The 17,926-nt window shown below is 41.6% G+C and overlaps 1 protein-coding gene across 1 annotated transcript in view; it reads right to left on the reverse strand.

Annotated features, from left to right (window-relative positions):
- The window catches only part of SNX24 (sorting nexin 24), a 154,244-nt gene that overhangs the window by 54,511 nt on the left and 81,807 nt on the right, over positions 1-17,926 (reverse strand). The window contains exons 2-3 of the mRNA XM_075931941.1: positions 16,332-16,415; positions 7,507-7,611 (exon numbers count right to left, since the gene is read on the reverse strand). Coding sequence (XP_075788056.1) covers positions 7,507-7,611; positions 16,332-16,415 — 189 coding nt within the window. The remainder of the gene's footprint in view (positions 1-7,506; positions 7,612-16,331; positions 16,416-17,926) is intronic.

Consider the following 17,926-nt stretch of genomic DNA (forward strand, 5'->3'; position numbering starts at 1 on the left):
AAAAACAGATTATACAAATGACAAAGAAATATACCTTCCCTCCTATTTCAGACTGATTAAAAAATATTGTAATAATTAAACCTAACACTCAAAATAACATCCTTGATTTTCAGATCCTGACTACACCTTTAGGTCTTAGAAATTCTCTAAGGCCATGTCTGTACTATATCTGGAAAGTTGACTTATGGTATGGAACTCCAGCTATGTAAATAATTTAGCTGGAGTTGGCATAACTTAAGCTAAGCTTGGCACCATCGTCACAGTGGGAGGTCGATGGAAGCAAACGCTCTCGTAAGATTCCCTTACTCCTCGTGACCGCAAGGATTACCAGTGGCAACCCCGGGCACCCTCAGAATTCGATTTGGCATGTCTTAACTAGACCCGATAAATCTATCGCCTAAAGATCAATGTCCAGCATGTAAATATAGATCTGGCCTAAGTCGGTGAATGGGGAAAAAACTGGATGCTTCATCCTTAGCATATGTTATCTCACATCTATTTTGGTCTTTATCAATTGCAGAAAAGACTGTATATTTATTAATATATCTTTTCAAGGGCAAACCTCTACTCTGGAGTATTTTGGGATGGAGCTCATAAGTATGTAACATTTCTAGATCATTTACGTAGCTAGAAAACAATCTTGAGCCAACATTTTTCATAAGATTCACACTTTGTTTTGAAGGTTTAGATTCCTCAAACTTCTAAAATGTTGAGTCAGTTGCTAAGGGTTAATTACCAAACCTTCAAATCCCAGAGAAGTTTTGACTCCTAAAATCCATTTTTCTCAGTCATTTCTCTAGGAGTCATGACTGCCTTCTTTATGTAAGCACAAGGTCAAGTAAAAGACTATTAGGTTATTCTTAAACAGTATCAGTTTCTTGACCTCAATCAAAAGAGATGCATTACCTCTGAACACAACCTCTCCTGATAAAAATCTGCATAGCAGTACTAGCTCCTTATTCATTAAGAGACATTGGAATTTTCTCCCTGTTCTTCAAAGTGTGAAAAAAGTCAGCGGCTTAGTGTAATTCTAGATTTTTAAATAGTCCATTTTCTTCACTGAATTCAAGAAGTTTAAAATGAAGTTCATCTAGGGGAGAGAAAGGATGCATCAGACATGAAAATAGAAAGGGAATAAAAATAGGATTCAGGACATTTAAGTTCAGTTTCCAGATCTGCCCCATACTTCTTGTCTGACCTTGTATAACTAACTTAAACTGTCTGTGTGACTTAACTCCCCATGCACAAAACGAGACTAATACAGGTTGTACCTACCTTGTCTGGCACCCTCAGGACCTGAGTGGTCCCAAATAAGAGAATTTGCTGGACTAGAGGAGGTCAATGTGGCAGGAGCTCTTCTTTTCCCCTGGCTGCCCAGGGGCTCGGCTTTTCTCCAGGCAGATCCACTGCCACCAGGGCTCTGCTGTCCTCACAGCACGGGAGAAGAAGGGCTCTCTACTTCCCCCGCCAGTGGGTCTCCTCTCCCATAGCAGCCTGGAATGCCACTGAAGTCCAGAGCTCCATTCCAGCCATAGAAGTTTCACTGCTGCCTGGGGTTCTATGCTCCCGATGGTGGCTTTGATTTCTCCCCCGCGGCTCTGCTGCTGCCCAGGACTCGTCTACAGCCCAGCATCTCTGTGCTCCCCCCAGCACCCTGCTGCCGTCTGGGCTTTGCGCTGTACCAAGCAACTTTGCTGCTGCCCTGCCTCCATCCAGGGAGCTCCACCAAACAGTATCAGTTGTTTATAAATCTGCTGCCATTTGGGGAACACTGTGCTGCTCCTCCCCAGTGCCTCCACTATAGCCAGGGGGGCTCTGCACTTCCTTCTGGCAGCCATGCTGCTGTCCACCCCACAGTGACAGAGAGCTCCGCTTGGCCTCCCCCCAGAGACTGGGGCTCTGTGTTCCTCCTAGTGACTGTGCTGCCCCAGGTGCTCTATCTTGGTCCTCTAATTTGGCAATGCTCCTGGCCCTAGCTCAACAGCTTATCCCCATGAATACTCACATGGATGATACCGGACCAGGGATGTTGCCGGAAAAGGGAAGCCTCGATCAGAGTTCCAACCTGTAGTACTTCCCTTCCTCATGTGTTTTTTCATAGACACAGGTTGGACCTCACTGGTCCCAAAGGAGGGAGTTTGCCAGATGAGGGGAGGTTGGCCCCTCTGCTAACAGACTCCAGGCTCTCTCAGGTTCTGTCAGACCACGGATGTTGCCGGACCAGAGTGTCCTGGACTAGAGAGGTTCAACCTCTAGAGTCACTGTTTGATTCATTCAGATGCTATAGTGACAGGGAGCCATAACTGTACTCAGATAGAATGCCAACACTTGTGTATTTTAGCAGTTTGTTCACCTACTTTAAGGTCACCAATGTTATCTTGGCAACCAGCCCACTTCACTGCCCTTTCTTTCAGACATATCTCAGTCCTTGAATTTACTCAAGAGGAGTTACAGTATAAATGGTGGTCATAGCTATATTCATCAGCATAAGAACTAGTTAACTGCAGATTAAGAGAAAGCAGAAGCACTGGACCATGCACAGAGTTCAGAAGGACTTTAAGTGCACAGTTACCTTGGATTGTTGTCAATCACAAAAAAAGAGAGCTTTTTTCAACTTGAGCATACCACAAGAGTCATGCAGCTTCTCCAATGACTAAATCCTCTTCCATCTATGATTGGTGTTTGTATTTTCATTCTGAGTTACAGGTGTAACTCCACAAGCAACCTCTGCTAACTATATCTGCCATCTTGGGAGGGACTCATATTAGCTAACAATGAGATTTCCTCTGCATGGGGGAATTAGAATAGATCTATTCTGATTAACTTGAAAAGCCAAACTACCAAAAGGCAAGCTAGTAGAAAAGTAAAACTGGATGACAGTAACATGTCACAAAACAAATCACTCCATAGCTGACCTCTCATTCCTTGTCCTCAAAGGAAACCTGCACAACTACTTCAAAAGACAAAGCTGAGAGCTTAAATGCATATGTCTGCTAGATTAAAAGTCATAATTTCAATAAAGATATTGAATTTATGGTGTATTACAATAATCTATAACCCACGAAATCCTCCTTTTTGTCATCTAAATGAAACCATGTTAATGGGCACGTCACCTTAAGTCATCCCTTAGAAAATGAGTTAACTACCTGCACTAAATGATCTGTTCCAGCTTGGATTTAGCTGTGATGCTCTGAGAACATTTCCCAGGCCTAAAGAAGAGCTGTGAGTGACTTGAAAGCTTGTCTCTTTCACCAACAGAAACTCTCATCCTCAATCCCACCCTGGAGCCTACGCTCTAGTCAAATTATGTTGGGTCACAGGCAACAACAATTTCCTTCAACTGGGTCATGAGAGGAAAGGTTTGGAAACCACTGTCTAGCCAATACCGATCAGGACTGACAACATGGCAGTTATTGCTTATATAAACAATTAGAAGATAGATCTGGCATTGCTCAGGTCCTTAACTCAAATAAGTTTTGTTTTTCTTCATTTAAATTATTGTTCTGGGGTGGAGCAGGTACGAGGGGTTCAGTATTAAGGCTGCACCGGGGAGAGAGGACTACTCTAGCCCTCTTTCACCACAGCAACTTACGACCAAGTGAGAAGCATGGCTGCTGCTATGCTGTCCATGGTTTCTGTAGCGGGCACAGCTGGGGGAGGGGTACATGTCCCCTGGCTGGGAGACAGACACACAAACTCTCTGAAATACATACTAGATAACTGCCCCTTTCTCCACCCCTGCCGCCCAACGGTGTTAAAGCTGTCCTCGTCCATCTCTGGCCCCTGGCTGCCCCCTGTGTCATTCTGAAGCATAACTATCCTTCCTGCCAGATCCCTCCCTCTCCATTTTATGAGAAATAATTATTACTAGAATCCTAACCAATTATCTAATGAGCAAATAAACCATAAAGAGAGTGGAGGCATCTCAGGCAATCATTATTTCTACAGATATGCTATCAAAGGAGATTTCTACTTCTATACCTCTCTATGGTAAAAGCCAAATCAGCAGTCAAAGATTGTACAGCAGAATTGAAGAAAAAAGAACTAGAAGCAACAGATGTATATTCCTCATTCCCTGTACTAACAATTGGCCCTATGACTTTACAGCCCTGCTTCTAACTCCTAGTGTTCTTAGTAAATTAAAGAGGTTAAAACAAATCTTGATCTGATCTCACCAGTGTAAACATCCACACTTTCTGCTCAGAATTAGAGACTTTCTATACAAGAGACCCAGATGAATTTAGATTTGAGTTTCCCCAACCTTTATCCCTTTGATTATGAAATCTCTTCTTTATATAGCTAATTGCAGGCAGATGATGGGTAAAAAGCCCTTCAACAGTATTTTCTGAGACACTGTAGCCTAGCAATCAAGAGCATGGACTCCAAGTGAAAACTGTCTGAACTCTCTAGTCTCTGCTCAGTCACTGATTCTCAGACACTTCGTGTCTGTTTCCCCATTTACAAATAAGAACTAATTATTCCAACCTATCTCCTGTCAGTCAGTGTGTGTGCAGTATTGACAATGCCACAGAATGCTGTTTATTATTATCACTGAAACTACTGAATACATTTTGGTACTTAGCCAGTTGTTCCATAGTATTTTAAGTAAAAATTGTAACTTCCAATCTTGAACGTGTAAAATGTGGCAATCATGTAAAAGAAAACATAAATCAACCATTAGTACTTCCAGGCAGAAAAAATCAATCCATTATGAAAAGACTAAAGCCTCACACAACTTTCAAAATCAAGAAAAAATAAACTAATGAACTTACAACATACAGTAAAAAGGGACAGATATTAGAAGAAATGCAAACATTTCATTTATATTGCACAATCTCTTTAAAACCATTTCTAATTAACTATTTTTAAATTCTTCAGAAGGATACAAAAATGAGAACTTGGCTTTTTGAAATTTAAATTACGAAATAATGCAAAAAGCTGGGTTAAAGTAAAAGTGAGGGAACATTTTTCATCTACTGCAATTTTGTCTACCATTATATTACACATATTATTTTGTTAAAGAAAGAAATTAAGTGTAACATTCCATTTTCATGCAATTAAACATTTTGTTCCAAACATTAATACAGTATCTGGGGCCCTCATACCCAGTTACATGAAGTACAACAGAAAAAAAAACCCCAACCTAAGGCAATGACTGAAACAGGTCAATACAGGTTGAACCTCTCTGGCACTTTGTGTTCTGGCAACATCCGTGGTCTGGTATGATTTTAGTTAGTCGGATGTCTACTTATCATGGATGTGGCCAAGTTTTCTGTGATTCCATAAAGTCTGTTTACTGCCATCAGTCCTGGCTCTTAGTGTTCTGTGCTGTTACTTAGAAGATATTTAGGAATAAATTAGAGCTAAGAGCCCAGTAAGCAGTGGAAGTGTTGGTAATGCTGCTGGATAATATTGACCTCCTGTGGTCCCACAAATTCTCTGGTTCAACATCAGTCTAGAGGGTGCCAGACTAGAGGTTTAACATGTATTTGTTGACAGCCTTCATGGTACTACACTCATTTTGCCAACTATATGTTTTTTAAACGTGCAACATTTACAGTAAAAATTACTAAATGAGAGCATAAATACAATTGTTTGACAGTAGAAATTGTGTAAACATTCAATCCCCTCATAAGGACCTGAAAAATTACTATTTTTTTACAACTGTATCATGATTCACTAACAACCTTCTAGTACCAAAAAGCTGCTAGCAATCTACAACTAAAAGTACAGCAGGTGAAAATTGTAATAGCCAAAGTAGACAAACACTAAATCCCTGCTGACACATTTATACAGATCTCCTTTCAACACTTTAGACATGTACAGTTTGAAATTAAAGGCCAAGAATTTAAAATGTATTTGGGAATGGCCAGGTGGTCACAACTTTGGAAAATCCAGCCACTTAACTAAAATTCTGCTTATATTTAAAAAAAAAACAACATGTGGTAAATTTCCTTTCCCATCAGTTTTGTTTCCTTTTGGCACACAAATGTATCCCTATTTCAAATGAAGATGAATGAATGAGTGTTTTTCTTCTTTCTTCTGTGCATGAGCACATTTGCATTATTGACAATATAACCAAAAGATAATAATAAAAGCAGGAATATATATTAATTAACTCCTCCAGTAGGGGGTGATATTTCATTGCTGAGAAATTACAAAGATTATTTTACCTATATCTCATGCTATTACAAAATATACACCCCTAAACACACACACAACCCCAGGAGTGATATTCTGCAACCGTTAATTTTAAGCAGCTCACATTTTTATACATAAATTCACAGTATCTCATAATTATAATAATAATTATAGTGGATAATAGTTATAGTGTAATAGTTACAGATTGTTTATGATCTTTTTTCACATTCACTATGAACAAAAAAGTTCAAGAATAAATCAAAATAAACAAGTGTATTTTCCTCCTCAGATCCTATATTCTTGCCTTTTAGAGATACTCTGAAATTTAAAGTATGATATTTTCCCTCCCCGTCTCCCAGCCGTTTCTGAAACCTGGAAGAAACTTCAACACCATAGGTACTCTTCATTTTCTAAATAGCGAGAGCTTCAAGTGGTACATGGTTGCAGTAGGAATTCCCAAAATTAACAAATGTCGATGCAAATATTAGGGCAAATTTTCATTCATTACCTAAGCCACAAATTATCACAACTGTTAGCATGCAACTCATGTTTCCCCCTTTTGTCAGCTTAAACAGCTCACCTAAGAGTCAGGCTTAAATTTTTAGTGTAGCTGTTGACCTCAGGTAAAATTCTGGCCCCACAGAAGACAGTGAGTTCTGTCACTGACATCAGCCAAGCCAGATTTTGCTTAATGGACTCAACTATCTGAACCTGCCCTACTTGTAAACTGATGTAGCATTGAAGTAGTTTAAAGTCAACTCTGAAAATAAGCATTTAATTCAGATGTGCATGTAAATACAAGGATGTATTTTGAGCAGCATGCCACAACTTCATTAAACTTAACATTGGAATGGGGTGCTATCTGTACTTTGGGTGTGAATGGGTAACTAATTAACCCGTTACCCAATAAGCATCACCCCACAGGGCCAGCGGCCAGCCAAGCTAGAGCAGCCCCTTGCTTGCAGATCCCGCTTAATCAGTGAACTGGTTAAACTTAACATTTGACCAGTTAACTGACTAAATGGGATTTTACATTCTTAATCTGTACCATCTTCCCATAGCAGGTATTTAAGTGAGTGCCGTGGGGGGCGTACAGGGTAACTGTCATATAACCAATAATTCCCCATTGCCTTGCTCTGCTGAATTTTCTCCTCTTTCCCCCTGCAAAAGGACAGAAGGTACAAAAAGGGGCCCCAGTCTACAAAGAATCCAGGTCTACTGTTCTCCTCTGGGTCCAAAATGCACCAGTGAAATCCCAGGTCTCTTATCTCTGGGTATATATTAAAATGCTCCAGTGCTCACAACAGGATGGCTCTGAAAATGAGTGCTGCTTCTTTACCCATACACTGCTAACAAGGTGCTCACCTGTAAGTACATTTCCAAGCCTTGTCGCCGCTGCTCCAGGACCTTAGGGACCCAGTTCCTCACATGTTTGGAAGGGATTTCCGGCGTTCTAATAAACCTCTTGAGCTGCAAACCAAATCCAAAAAAAAAACAAAAAACACCCTATTTATTATAAAAGCATTCCTGCTACATGTCAGTCAGAACAGGAGGAGGAAAAGTAGTCATTTATAAGGGTCAGTAACAGCAATGAATTTATTTACTAAACACCTAATTGAGGAATAATTAACTGACTTGATTTATATTTCTTCAAATCATAGATAAAAAGGTCTTTCAGCTTAGCGGATCTTTTTGGCAATGAGGAATCCAACTGAGAATGCTGTTTGTTCAAAAGGTTTAAAGGAAAATTGCAGCAGGTAGATGGCTCTAATACCTGAAGATCTTCACACCAATTCAAGCCTGGAACCAAACACTACAGCAGGACAACTGAATATTACTCACTGGACAGTCCAATCTAACACAGCAAATATTTTAACACAGCTTTTCTTTGCCCTTTTGTGTAGCGAACATTTCCTCATGTAGGGCCCACTTCCATAAGATACTGAGCCCTCTCAAGTGCCCACTGATTCCATCAGGTTACAAGGCTGGGCCCTTAGGGAGTGGCAAAAGAGCAGTAAAAGCTATGACTCTAGTCCAGCAGTTCCCAAACTTCATTGCAGCATCACTCCTTTCTGAACAACAAAAATCAGTGCACAACCCCAAGAGAAGGAACCAAAGACAGAGCCCACTTGGAACCCTACTGCACTGAGCAGTGAGGGAGGGGAGGAATTGTCCAAAACTGAAATCTAAGAGCTTCTGCCCTGGGCAGGGGGCATCCAACCTTAGTGTCCTGGACAATGGGGCTTGGGCTTCAGACTTGCTGGGCAACTCCATTAAAAATGGTGGTGTCCTGATCTAGTTTGAGAATCTCTTATCTAGTTTGCTGAGCTACTAAATTACTACTGAATCCTTGTGAAACAAGTTGAAAGTGACTGGGTAGGAAGGATAGTTTAGTGGACAGGGGCATTAGCATAGGCGTGTGCAGCACATTTCATTAGGGTGTGCACCCAAAGAATTTTTTTAAAAGGCACTTTGACTCCCATTGGCCACACCCCTGAGCCCCATTGGCCACACCTCTGGAGGTAACACTCTCAGGGCAAGATGGACACATGACCAGAAGTAAAAGATGTCATGTGACCCCCCCCCCCCCGACTTTTCCCACTATCCTCCTACCAATAGGGATTAATTTGGCCCCCACCAAACCTCCCTCATACAACTATCCTGCAATTGCATTAACCTAACGTGTGTGACATTAACTCGGGGGCGGAGAGGCTGGGGGAAGTGTTCCCTCTAAGAGTTTCCTCCCAAGAGCAGAATGAATTTTGTGTTGTGCACCAGTACTGAGTTCATGGGGCTTGTTTGGATGTGCCACTGTGGCACCCAAGTTATTAATACATATCTCAAACCTCTAACCTTTTCCCTCTGCTGCCATGTCTCCTCCCCTTGCTCCATCAGCTCCCATGGTGCCTGCTGCCCCCCAAACCCTCACCCTCCTCTGCTGTCCTGACTCCTGCCCTTCTCACTGCCCTCAGCCCTCCTGAGACCTGCCACCCTCCACCAGCCCTTCTCTCCCCCCTGTGCCCACTCCTCCAATAGCCCCACTCTGATCATGTAAACTACCCCTCCTCATCCCCTCTCCTAACACCTCCCTCTACACACCTGCCTTGCCTCTCTCCTCTGGTGCTGGTCCCTCCCCTGCAGGTGTCTGCCCTTCTGCTTCACCCCCAGAATCCCCTGGCACCTGCACCTTCCCTTACCCTGCACCTTCCTGGTGCCTCCCCCTTCCCTCACTGCCCCTGCCCCTCTTTTTTCCCCTAATGTCCACCCCCTCACCACCCTCTGCCCCCATTCCCCTCATGCCCCTGTGCCCTCACACATGACTTGCTCCATCCCCACCTTTCTCATACCCATCCCTTCTTTCAAGGCTTCTCCCAGGACCTCTCCCTCCCTCCTCTAGCCCCCAAAGCCCTTACCCTCTCCTCTCCCAGCATCATCCTGTCCCCCTCCCACTGATACCTCCCCTCCTGGCCTTTTCCTCATTGTCTCCACTTGGCCCCCTGGCACGTGTGTCTCCTTTACCGTGTCCCTTGGTGCCTTCCCCTTTCTTCTCCTGACCTGCCCCCTCCCTCTCCCACTCCTTCCTCTTATTTTCTCCTCCTTCCCCTCTCCTGCCCTCCATTATTTTTCTTCCCTCCCCTCCCTTACCTTACCTTCGGCTTTTGCCTTCCAGCTTGCGGGGCTGGAGTCAGAGTTGGTCCAAACTACAGGCTGGCCAGGCCATAGCCCGGGGCACCTCAGGAGCACCATGTGATACTGCCGGGCCAGGCGGGGGCGCCCCGGGGGGGGCCCACGTGGTGCTGCCTGGCTGGGCGGGGCAGGGATGCCTCAGGGGGCCGCGTGGTGGTGCTGCTGCTGCTGGGTAGGGGCCTGGGCCGCAAAAATGGCTCGGGCTGGCATGTGTAGTCGGGCCCTAGCTGCCTCTGGAGCTGGGCAGTGCGGTTTTAAAGTCCCAGACGTGACATCATGCCACACCCAGGCATCTCCCTTCGCACCTGTTGCGTGGTGTTTGAGGACGCTGCGCATGCGGTCTCTCTGCCCCACAGTGCTCCGAGGAATTTAAAATGAGGGGCTGTGGCGCCCCGTCACAAATCCCCTTCTAGCCGGCCCGAGACATTAGGATGTGCCTGGGTACACCCGGCACACTCCATGCGCACGCCTATGGACGCTAGACTGCCATTGCAGTGATCTGGATTCAATTCCTGGCTCACAGACTTCCTGTGTGACTTTGGACAAGCCATTTATTATTCCTCACACCTCAGCTCCACCTCTGTAAAATGGGAATAATATTTCACAGGGGTTCCCTTAATAAACGCTATAAAAGCAAATAGATAGACTGCAGTTGAAACAAATTTTACATTCAGCACATGGGCATTTGGGGAAAGGAGGTGGAAAACACATCTCTTACTAACTAATGTGTTTTCTAGAAAGTAGGCATCCTGAGAAATGAAGTGAACACGTGTAATAGTAACATGAGTATTATGCTGTAATAATGTAGACATAGCACTAGCAAAACTCTGGTCTAGAATCTATCCCTAAGTAAGGGTCTATTACACACACACACACACACACACACACACACACACACACACACACACACACACACACACACACACACACACACACACACACACACACACTAATAGAGATGTAGCCATGTTAGTCTGGTCTTGCTAAAACCAAAAGACAGAACTATGTAGCACTTCAAAGACTAACAAGATGGTTTATTAGGTGATGAGCTTTCGTGGGCCAGACCCACTTCCTCAGTACATACACACACCAAAACACTTCTACAGGAGAAAAAATTACCCTAATTCCAAAACCAACTAAAAACCATTTTTCTTTGTACTAAAAGGCAAAATAACTGGAAAGGATTCCATTGCGTTTAATGGAAAGTGACACTAGACATTCTTTCAGCTGCATATTGCCTCTGAGTAAACGTGAAGAGAGAAACACAAGGACAGAAACTCAAAATTGACTTTGACATACATGCCCATGGGGGTTTGAAAATTTACATTTCATCTCTGAGCTTTGCTGAGATGTCACTATAGCAAAAAGCAGTGCCAATATAATACTGTCTCTGTGATCATAAGTTATGAAGGACAAATAAGTAAACTCCAGTTGTTCTGGAAACATTTTGCAACTTGCTTATGTTTCAAATATACTAAGTCACAATTTAATGCGCCCATGTGCAACCAGAAAAAACTTCTATTTACCAATCTTAACGTCATAATCTAAAACTCCTATTTTTCCTTTAAATTTGTCAAGAGTGTTGAAGAAGCTAATTTCACAACTGCTGGGATCTATGACAGCACTTGTAGGTGAGTAATGAATTACTTTAAATGAAAAGAGACAAACCTGAAACAGTACAAGTTTTCAGCAGGGCTTAGCTGCTTAACAGATAAATACTCTATAGCTGACACTTCAACTGATGATTAACCATCCTTCTTGCTCTGTTACACCACCCAGAAAAGAACTATTTACTCAACAAAGACAGCTGAAAGGTGCAGGGTATGTATGTGCATTCAGGAATATCATTCCTACCAAATGGGAGAGACTCACTGCTCTGTCCCAGCAGGGAGCTGCTGCTGTCCCTGAGGGAGATGTGCTCCTCCCCCTGCCAGAGAGCTCAGGTGTGGAGCCCTGGCTGGGTGAGGCTCATTAAGCAGCTGTGGGGTTGTGTTGCTGTGCAGCTTAGAGGGAACACTGTCCCCCCCCCCCCCACACACCATATCCCTGTGTCTTTGGGCATGCACCCTGCTCCCGCCTGTCCAACTAGCCGACTTGATGCCTTTAGCCATTGCCAGCTGCCGTCATCCTCGTGTGCCTCCTTCCCCCTCAGCCTGCCTTGAGCTGTTGGGAGCCGCTCTGCTGGAGGGCTCCCAGGCAGCTGGCCCACTTGTCTGCCTGCCATGTAGGACAGCTGTGAGAGTCGAGGGGGAGAGTCACCAGGCATTCCAGAGAGGCAGGGGTTGGTCGCTGCGGTTTCCTCTAAGTAGGGGGCAGAACAATAAGCTTGAGTATCCAACACATTTGATTAACCGGCAACCTTCCACTCCCCATGAGTGCTGGATAATAAGGCTATTCACAACTAGGGATGTAAATGGTTAACCAGTTACAGTTAACTGGTGACCTGGACGGGCTGGTGCAGCCCCCCCCATCTGACACAGTCAGGGAGCTGCTCCAGCCTGGCTGGGACTACTGCATCACAGGTGGGGGGAGGGGGAGTACAGGCTGGAGCAGCCCCACTGCCTGCTCATGTTTAAGCAGTTAAACAGTTAAATATTATCCTTATGACAATCTGCAAATGTACTTATACACGTATCTTTGTATGTTAATGAAATAGTTCCTGATATTGCTGAATACTGTCTGAAGCCAATCATATAAATAAAAACTATTTATCTGAAGGTAATCACTGATGTCAGGACCATTTGATAGTCCTTCTTTTAATATATAGTCTTTTGCCTCAACCAAAAAGATGGGTCAAATTTAAAAGCATGGAATCATTTCCTAAAATGGTAAGTCAAGATTATTTTCATCCATTTTAAATTCTAAAAAAAGCTGTAGATAATTTTGTCAAATGTAAATGTTAGCATTTTTATGGACTCCAATTTAATAATGATAATCACATCTACTCCTTACATATTTTTATACTGAGAGATGCAGCCAAACATTTTAAAGAAGATTTTACCATGTCTTTAAAACATGTATTTTATATTGAGAATTTATTTAAAAAAATACAGCATTTCAATCTTATTGAAAATTGACTAAGTGAAAATAATTAAGTTTCTAATCACAAACAACATCATACTACATTATCAGGTGTGAAAACCTGCAAACTATACTTACTTATATACAAGCCAATTTATTCTGCACAAGGCTAACTTCAGGTGTGAATAACCAGTAATAATAAACACCAGCCTGCGGGTAGTAGGAACTGAGAGTTCGTGTGTATGAGCAAGTGTACTCTGCAAGATTTTAGGTCTTTTTTTTTTAGAATTTATCAGCTCCTTAGTGTATCTGGAATATGACACAAAGGGGATGCAGACAGCAGGGAAAAAAAATCTCAAGAAATCTGGCTTATTTTTGTTTTTTAAAAAGGACATTAATTAGTGCTCTGAGTAAAGAATCTCTTATTCCAACATGGAATTATTGTCCTTCCCACATACATTAGTGGCATGGTGCAGTTTTATCCATCTCTCTTCTTGCCTTTTCTAGTCACCCACAATGGGATGGAAAGAGGGAAGCTGAAAATCAGCATTCCTGATACGCCCCCTTACTTCCATTTGGTTCAACTACTTTCCTTTGGAGAAATATCCATTTAAGCAAGCGCTTTGGGACATGTGACATCTTTAAAAGTCACCTTCCCAGATGTACTGTTTTCAGAAATTACCGTGAAGTGGAATTACTTAAAAAAATTCCCTTTACAACAAAAGTTGATTGCAAATAGAGTACATATGGCACAACTAGGGATGTGAATGGTTAACCAGTTACAGTTAACTGGCAACCTGGACGGGCTGGAGCAGGGAAAGGGCTACTCCAGCCTAGCAGGAGCCACGCCATCACAAGTGGGGGGCGCTGCAGCCTGGACAGACTGGAGCAGCCCCACTTCCCACTCCCGTTTAAGCGGTTAAACAGTTAAATATAACATTTAACCAGTTAACTGATGAAACAGGATTTTACATCTCTAGGCACAATGTGACCACAGACTCTGCCTTGAGGGAACTGCAAAACCTCTAGATACAAGAGATGCTGTCAGCCTATCTTTACGACTTTATCTTGAAACAGTTATTAACTTTAACAGAGAATGGCTGTCAAGGGAAGACATTTCAGTTTTACTTTACATAATATTTATGATGTTACTAAAAAAAATAAATCTGTTTGTAGTAATTGTTATGGTTAGGGACTGTCAACAACATCCAAGAGGAGTGAGGATATTTTATTATTTATGGAAAGCAGGGAAACAGGGAGGGAGATATTTAAGAAAGGGTTCATGGTCTGCTGGTGTCATTATAGAAAAGGAAAAATACACTCATTTAGTACAGCTTTAAGACACCAATATTTCTCTGTTAAGAACAGAAAAGGAAAAAAAACTATTTGAGAAAACAGCCAATGTATTATTGCTAGAGGAGATTAAGATTTCCACTGAGGTTTTTGGAGAAGTGGTAGAGGAAGAACATGTTATAAAAACTTGGTTATGTGCTTTACCTCTGTAAAGGAAACAAATACAGAAACAAGGTTGTTGCCCTGAATCCTCACAATACAATCTAAACAGGCAATGAGCACACCAGGGACAGGAAAAGCAAGTACTTGTTAACAGTGAAGTCTAGAACATGTCTTATTATAGTTCCAAGTTTGGAGGTTTATTTCTTTTGCTAGCACTTCTGGGGAGAGATGAAAGAACAATAATTTACAGAGGTCCTGGAAGCAGTGTTCTTTAAAGAAGGACATGAAGGAGAAGAGCGTAGTTGTACAGCATGTCAGATCCAGGAAAGGATTTTGGGATAGGCGGCCATGTGAAAGAAAACACTTCAGAACAGAACAATTATTTCTAAGTTTTGAGCTGAGCAAAGAGGGAAATGGATATGTAAGAGAAGTAGGGATGAACTAAATTGTTCAGAGAATAAATTGGCAACTACAGAAATTACAGTGAAGTTAGATAACCAGATCTGGAGAACAGTTATTACTATCCTGGACAGAGTACTCCTTAAACATCAGCAGCTTGATTCTACCTCTTAGCAGTTCCTTACTAATTACCCCAACCTGAAACACATTACTCACAAACATAAGGCATGGGACGACTCCAAGGTGTGTGAAGTTAAACTTGTGAAAATTATTTTTGCAGTACTGAGACTTCAGCGATTAGTATGACTGATTTTGAGAGGTATAATCAGCACGTGTAAAAGGAAAGAAACCAAGCCACAAATTAATGCTGCGAGATAAATATGGATTTCTCCTACCAAGGAGAAAAAAAGTTAAGAAATGTACAGAGACAGCCGTTACTGTGCAAAATCTACACAAATAATATTTTTATTTCTGTAGGGCTCTCTACTAAACATGACCTCAGCAGGTGCATTCCACTTTTCTCTCATCTGCAGCGAGCTGCTTCTTTTCTGACTTCTTGTTTCAGAAGAAACTTATGGAACAATAAGTTTCTAACTAACTCAGAAAAAGAGTAATGTATTTCAAGTTGGGTAATTACTAAGTAAAAGGTATTATCTAATACATATAAATAAGATGACTCTTCCCAGACTTTGGAAAAGAACAAACTTTGTATCCCTATAGCGCTGGATAAATCCAATGTCACAACAGATGCAGAAGAACTATCATACAGTAGGTCTTTTTCTTTTCTAATTTTATGGGGTACACATGAGCCACATACTCATTCAATTTGACATACAAGATTTTAGCCACCCAACTCTATACAGGTGGGGTGTGTCTAGACTGGCAAGATTTTGCGCAAAAGCGGAAACTTGCCAGATGTCTACACTGGCCGCTTGAATTTGCACAAGAGCACTGACTTTGGAAAGTACAAAATCAGCGCTTCTTGAACAAATACTTTCACGCTCCCGCTTGGGAAAAAGCCCTCTTGTGCAAGAATACTTGCTCAAGAGGGCCAGTGTAGACAGGGAAGAACTGTTTTGCGCAAAAAAGCCCCGATGGCTAAAATGACAATCGGGGCTTTCTTGCGCAAAATCGCGTCTAGACTGGCCACGGCTGCTTTTGCGCAAAAGCACTTTTTGCGCAAAAGCATCTGTGCCAATCTAGACGCACTTTTGCGGAAATACTTTTAACGGAAAACTTTTCCGTTAAAAGTATTTCCGCAAAGTCATGCCAGTTTAGACGCAGCCTTCATGAATTGCATGCTGAGTATAAATAATCTGCTCTCTTTTTACAGAAATATGTAGTATTTCATGCCTTTACAAGAAAAAATCTGCCACAGATGTTTAACAACAAGTCAGGTACAAAAGAATCAAAAGGAAGGAAAGCATGACATTTGTGAAAAACCTTCCTCTCCCTGAACAAAACATAGTGAATATACTCACATATCTATTATGTGAGATGGAGTGAAATCCACATTCACAAAGGACATTACCAATGACATGATCAAAAGAAATGAAACAAGCATCAGCTAAGGTAAACTGAAGTTTTATCAACTAAATTACACAGCTAAAAAGGAAAGAAATCATTACCTTTTTATGGAGGGCATGAAATTCACTATACCTCTTTTCGACAAAATGTTTTCTTCCACTCATTAGCACTTCTATCTTAAAGACCTGTAAAAATATCAATTAAAAAAAGATTAATTTCACCCACTCAGAACATTCTCAGTAATCTAACATGTTAATTTTGTGACCATGATGTATTTCATTCCTTTAATTACAGTAGCTGATCCCCAAAAACCCACAAGACTCAGGAGACACAGGAGTGCAACATTGATTAATGAGGACTCTGACTAAATGCTCTACTAATAAGTTTGTTCAGGAAACACATCTAAAGGCAATTAAGTTTTGGATTTTTTTTAATCTTTGGCTTTTAATTATACAATAAAAATCCTTTACAGACATTATTTCCCGTAACTGAATGGAGAAGAAAATGAATTGTCAAATGAAAATAACCAGAACAAATATAGGGGTTAGCTTTCTTTCTCTTGTTCAGTGCTGCATAGTAAAAACTACACATGTGGCTAATATGTTCCTGATGACAGAAGTAGTACGTCTTCTACAACAGAAGAGAAATAAATGTAAACTGTACATTGTAGGTTAATTTCTTCCTAACCTGCATATTCATCTCTAGTCTCCGATGGGCTTGTTCTACTGTTTATAACATGAAAAAAGTGTGGTAAAGGCTCATTTTCTTTGCATGATACATATGACAGCTTTTGCTATCGTCTGTGGAAGGTTGAAAGGCCAGACAAAGAGGCTCTCTGGAGCCACTAATTAGTAGCCACTAACATGACACTTTCTTGAGTCTCGGGTCACTAGATCAAGTTCTGAGGGCAAGTGATGAGAAATATTTTGAAATGCTCATGAAAACATGGTCTATTAAATGAAGACAAGTTCAGCAGAACAGCAATGTAAAGAGAGGTGTGTGTTGTTGCCAAGAGTTCTTACACAAGTTCTGTTCTGCTTAGGAAATACTGGACATAATTATCCCAAGGACGGTGAAAGGCTATACTAAACAACAGTATATGACATAAGAGCCCAACTGTTGGCCTCCTTTACTGTCCTTTAAAATGAATTTGGAAACAGTCAGATCCAGATAAAACGATTTCTATCTCAGTTTTGCCACTAGCGTGAATCAGAAAAACCTATTGAGGAGACAACTGGAGTCCACTTTTCAGTGGATGGTTTTCTACTAGAACATGTTTTTTTACAGGGTTCAAACATGCAATGATGCTTACTGGTTGACCAAACGTGTCAAAAACCTATTTAGTTAAAATCTTATTGTAGCCAGAGCTTTAATTTGGTTTGAGCCATAATATGGATAGGTCCATAGAAAAGACAGTTATTTAGCAGGACAACTTCACTATCTACTAATGTTCATTATAACCAGAATTAGTTTGTACTCCAGTCATTTGTAATCCACTGAAACAAATTGGGATTTTATTCTAATTCACTGAAACAGCAGTTTTACTATATCCAAGTCACTGTGAGCAGCTGAACACATTATTGGGGCAAAGAATTAGGCTATTTTGAGACATGACTCTTGTCTACCAGAAACTATGTCTTCAGAAATTATTTGCTCCTGGCAAAACAACATGACAGCCCCATGCATATTTTGCATG

This window comes from Pelodiscus sinensis, chromosome 6 (genome assembly GCF_049634645.1).
Source record: "Pelodiscus sinensis isolate JC-2024 chromosome 6, ASM4963464v1, whole genome shotgun sequence".
Classification (NCBI taxonomy): domain Eukaryota; kingdom Metazoa; phylum Chordata; order Testudines; family Trionychidae; genus Pelodiscus; species Pelodiscus sinensis.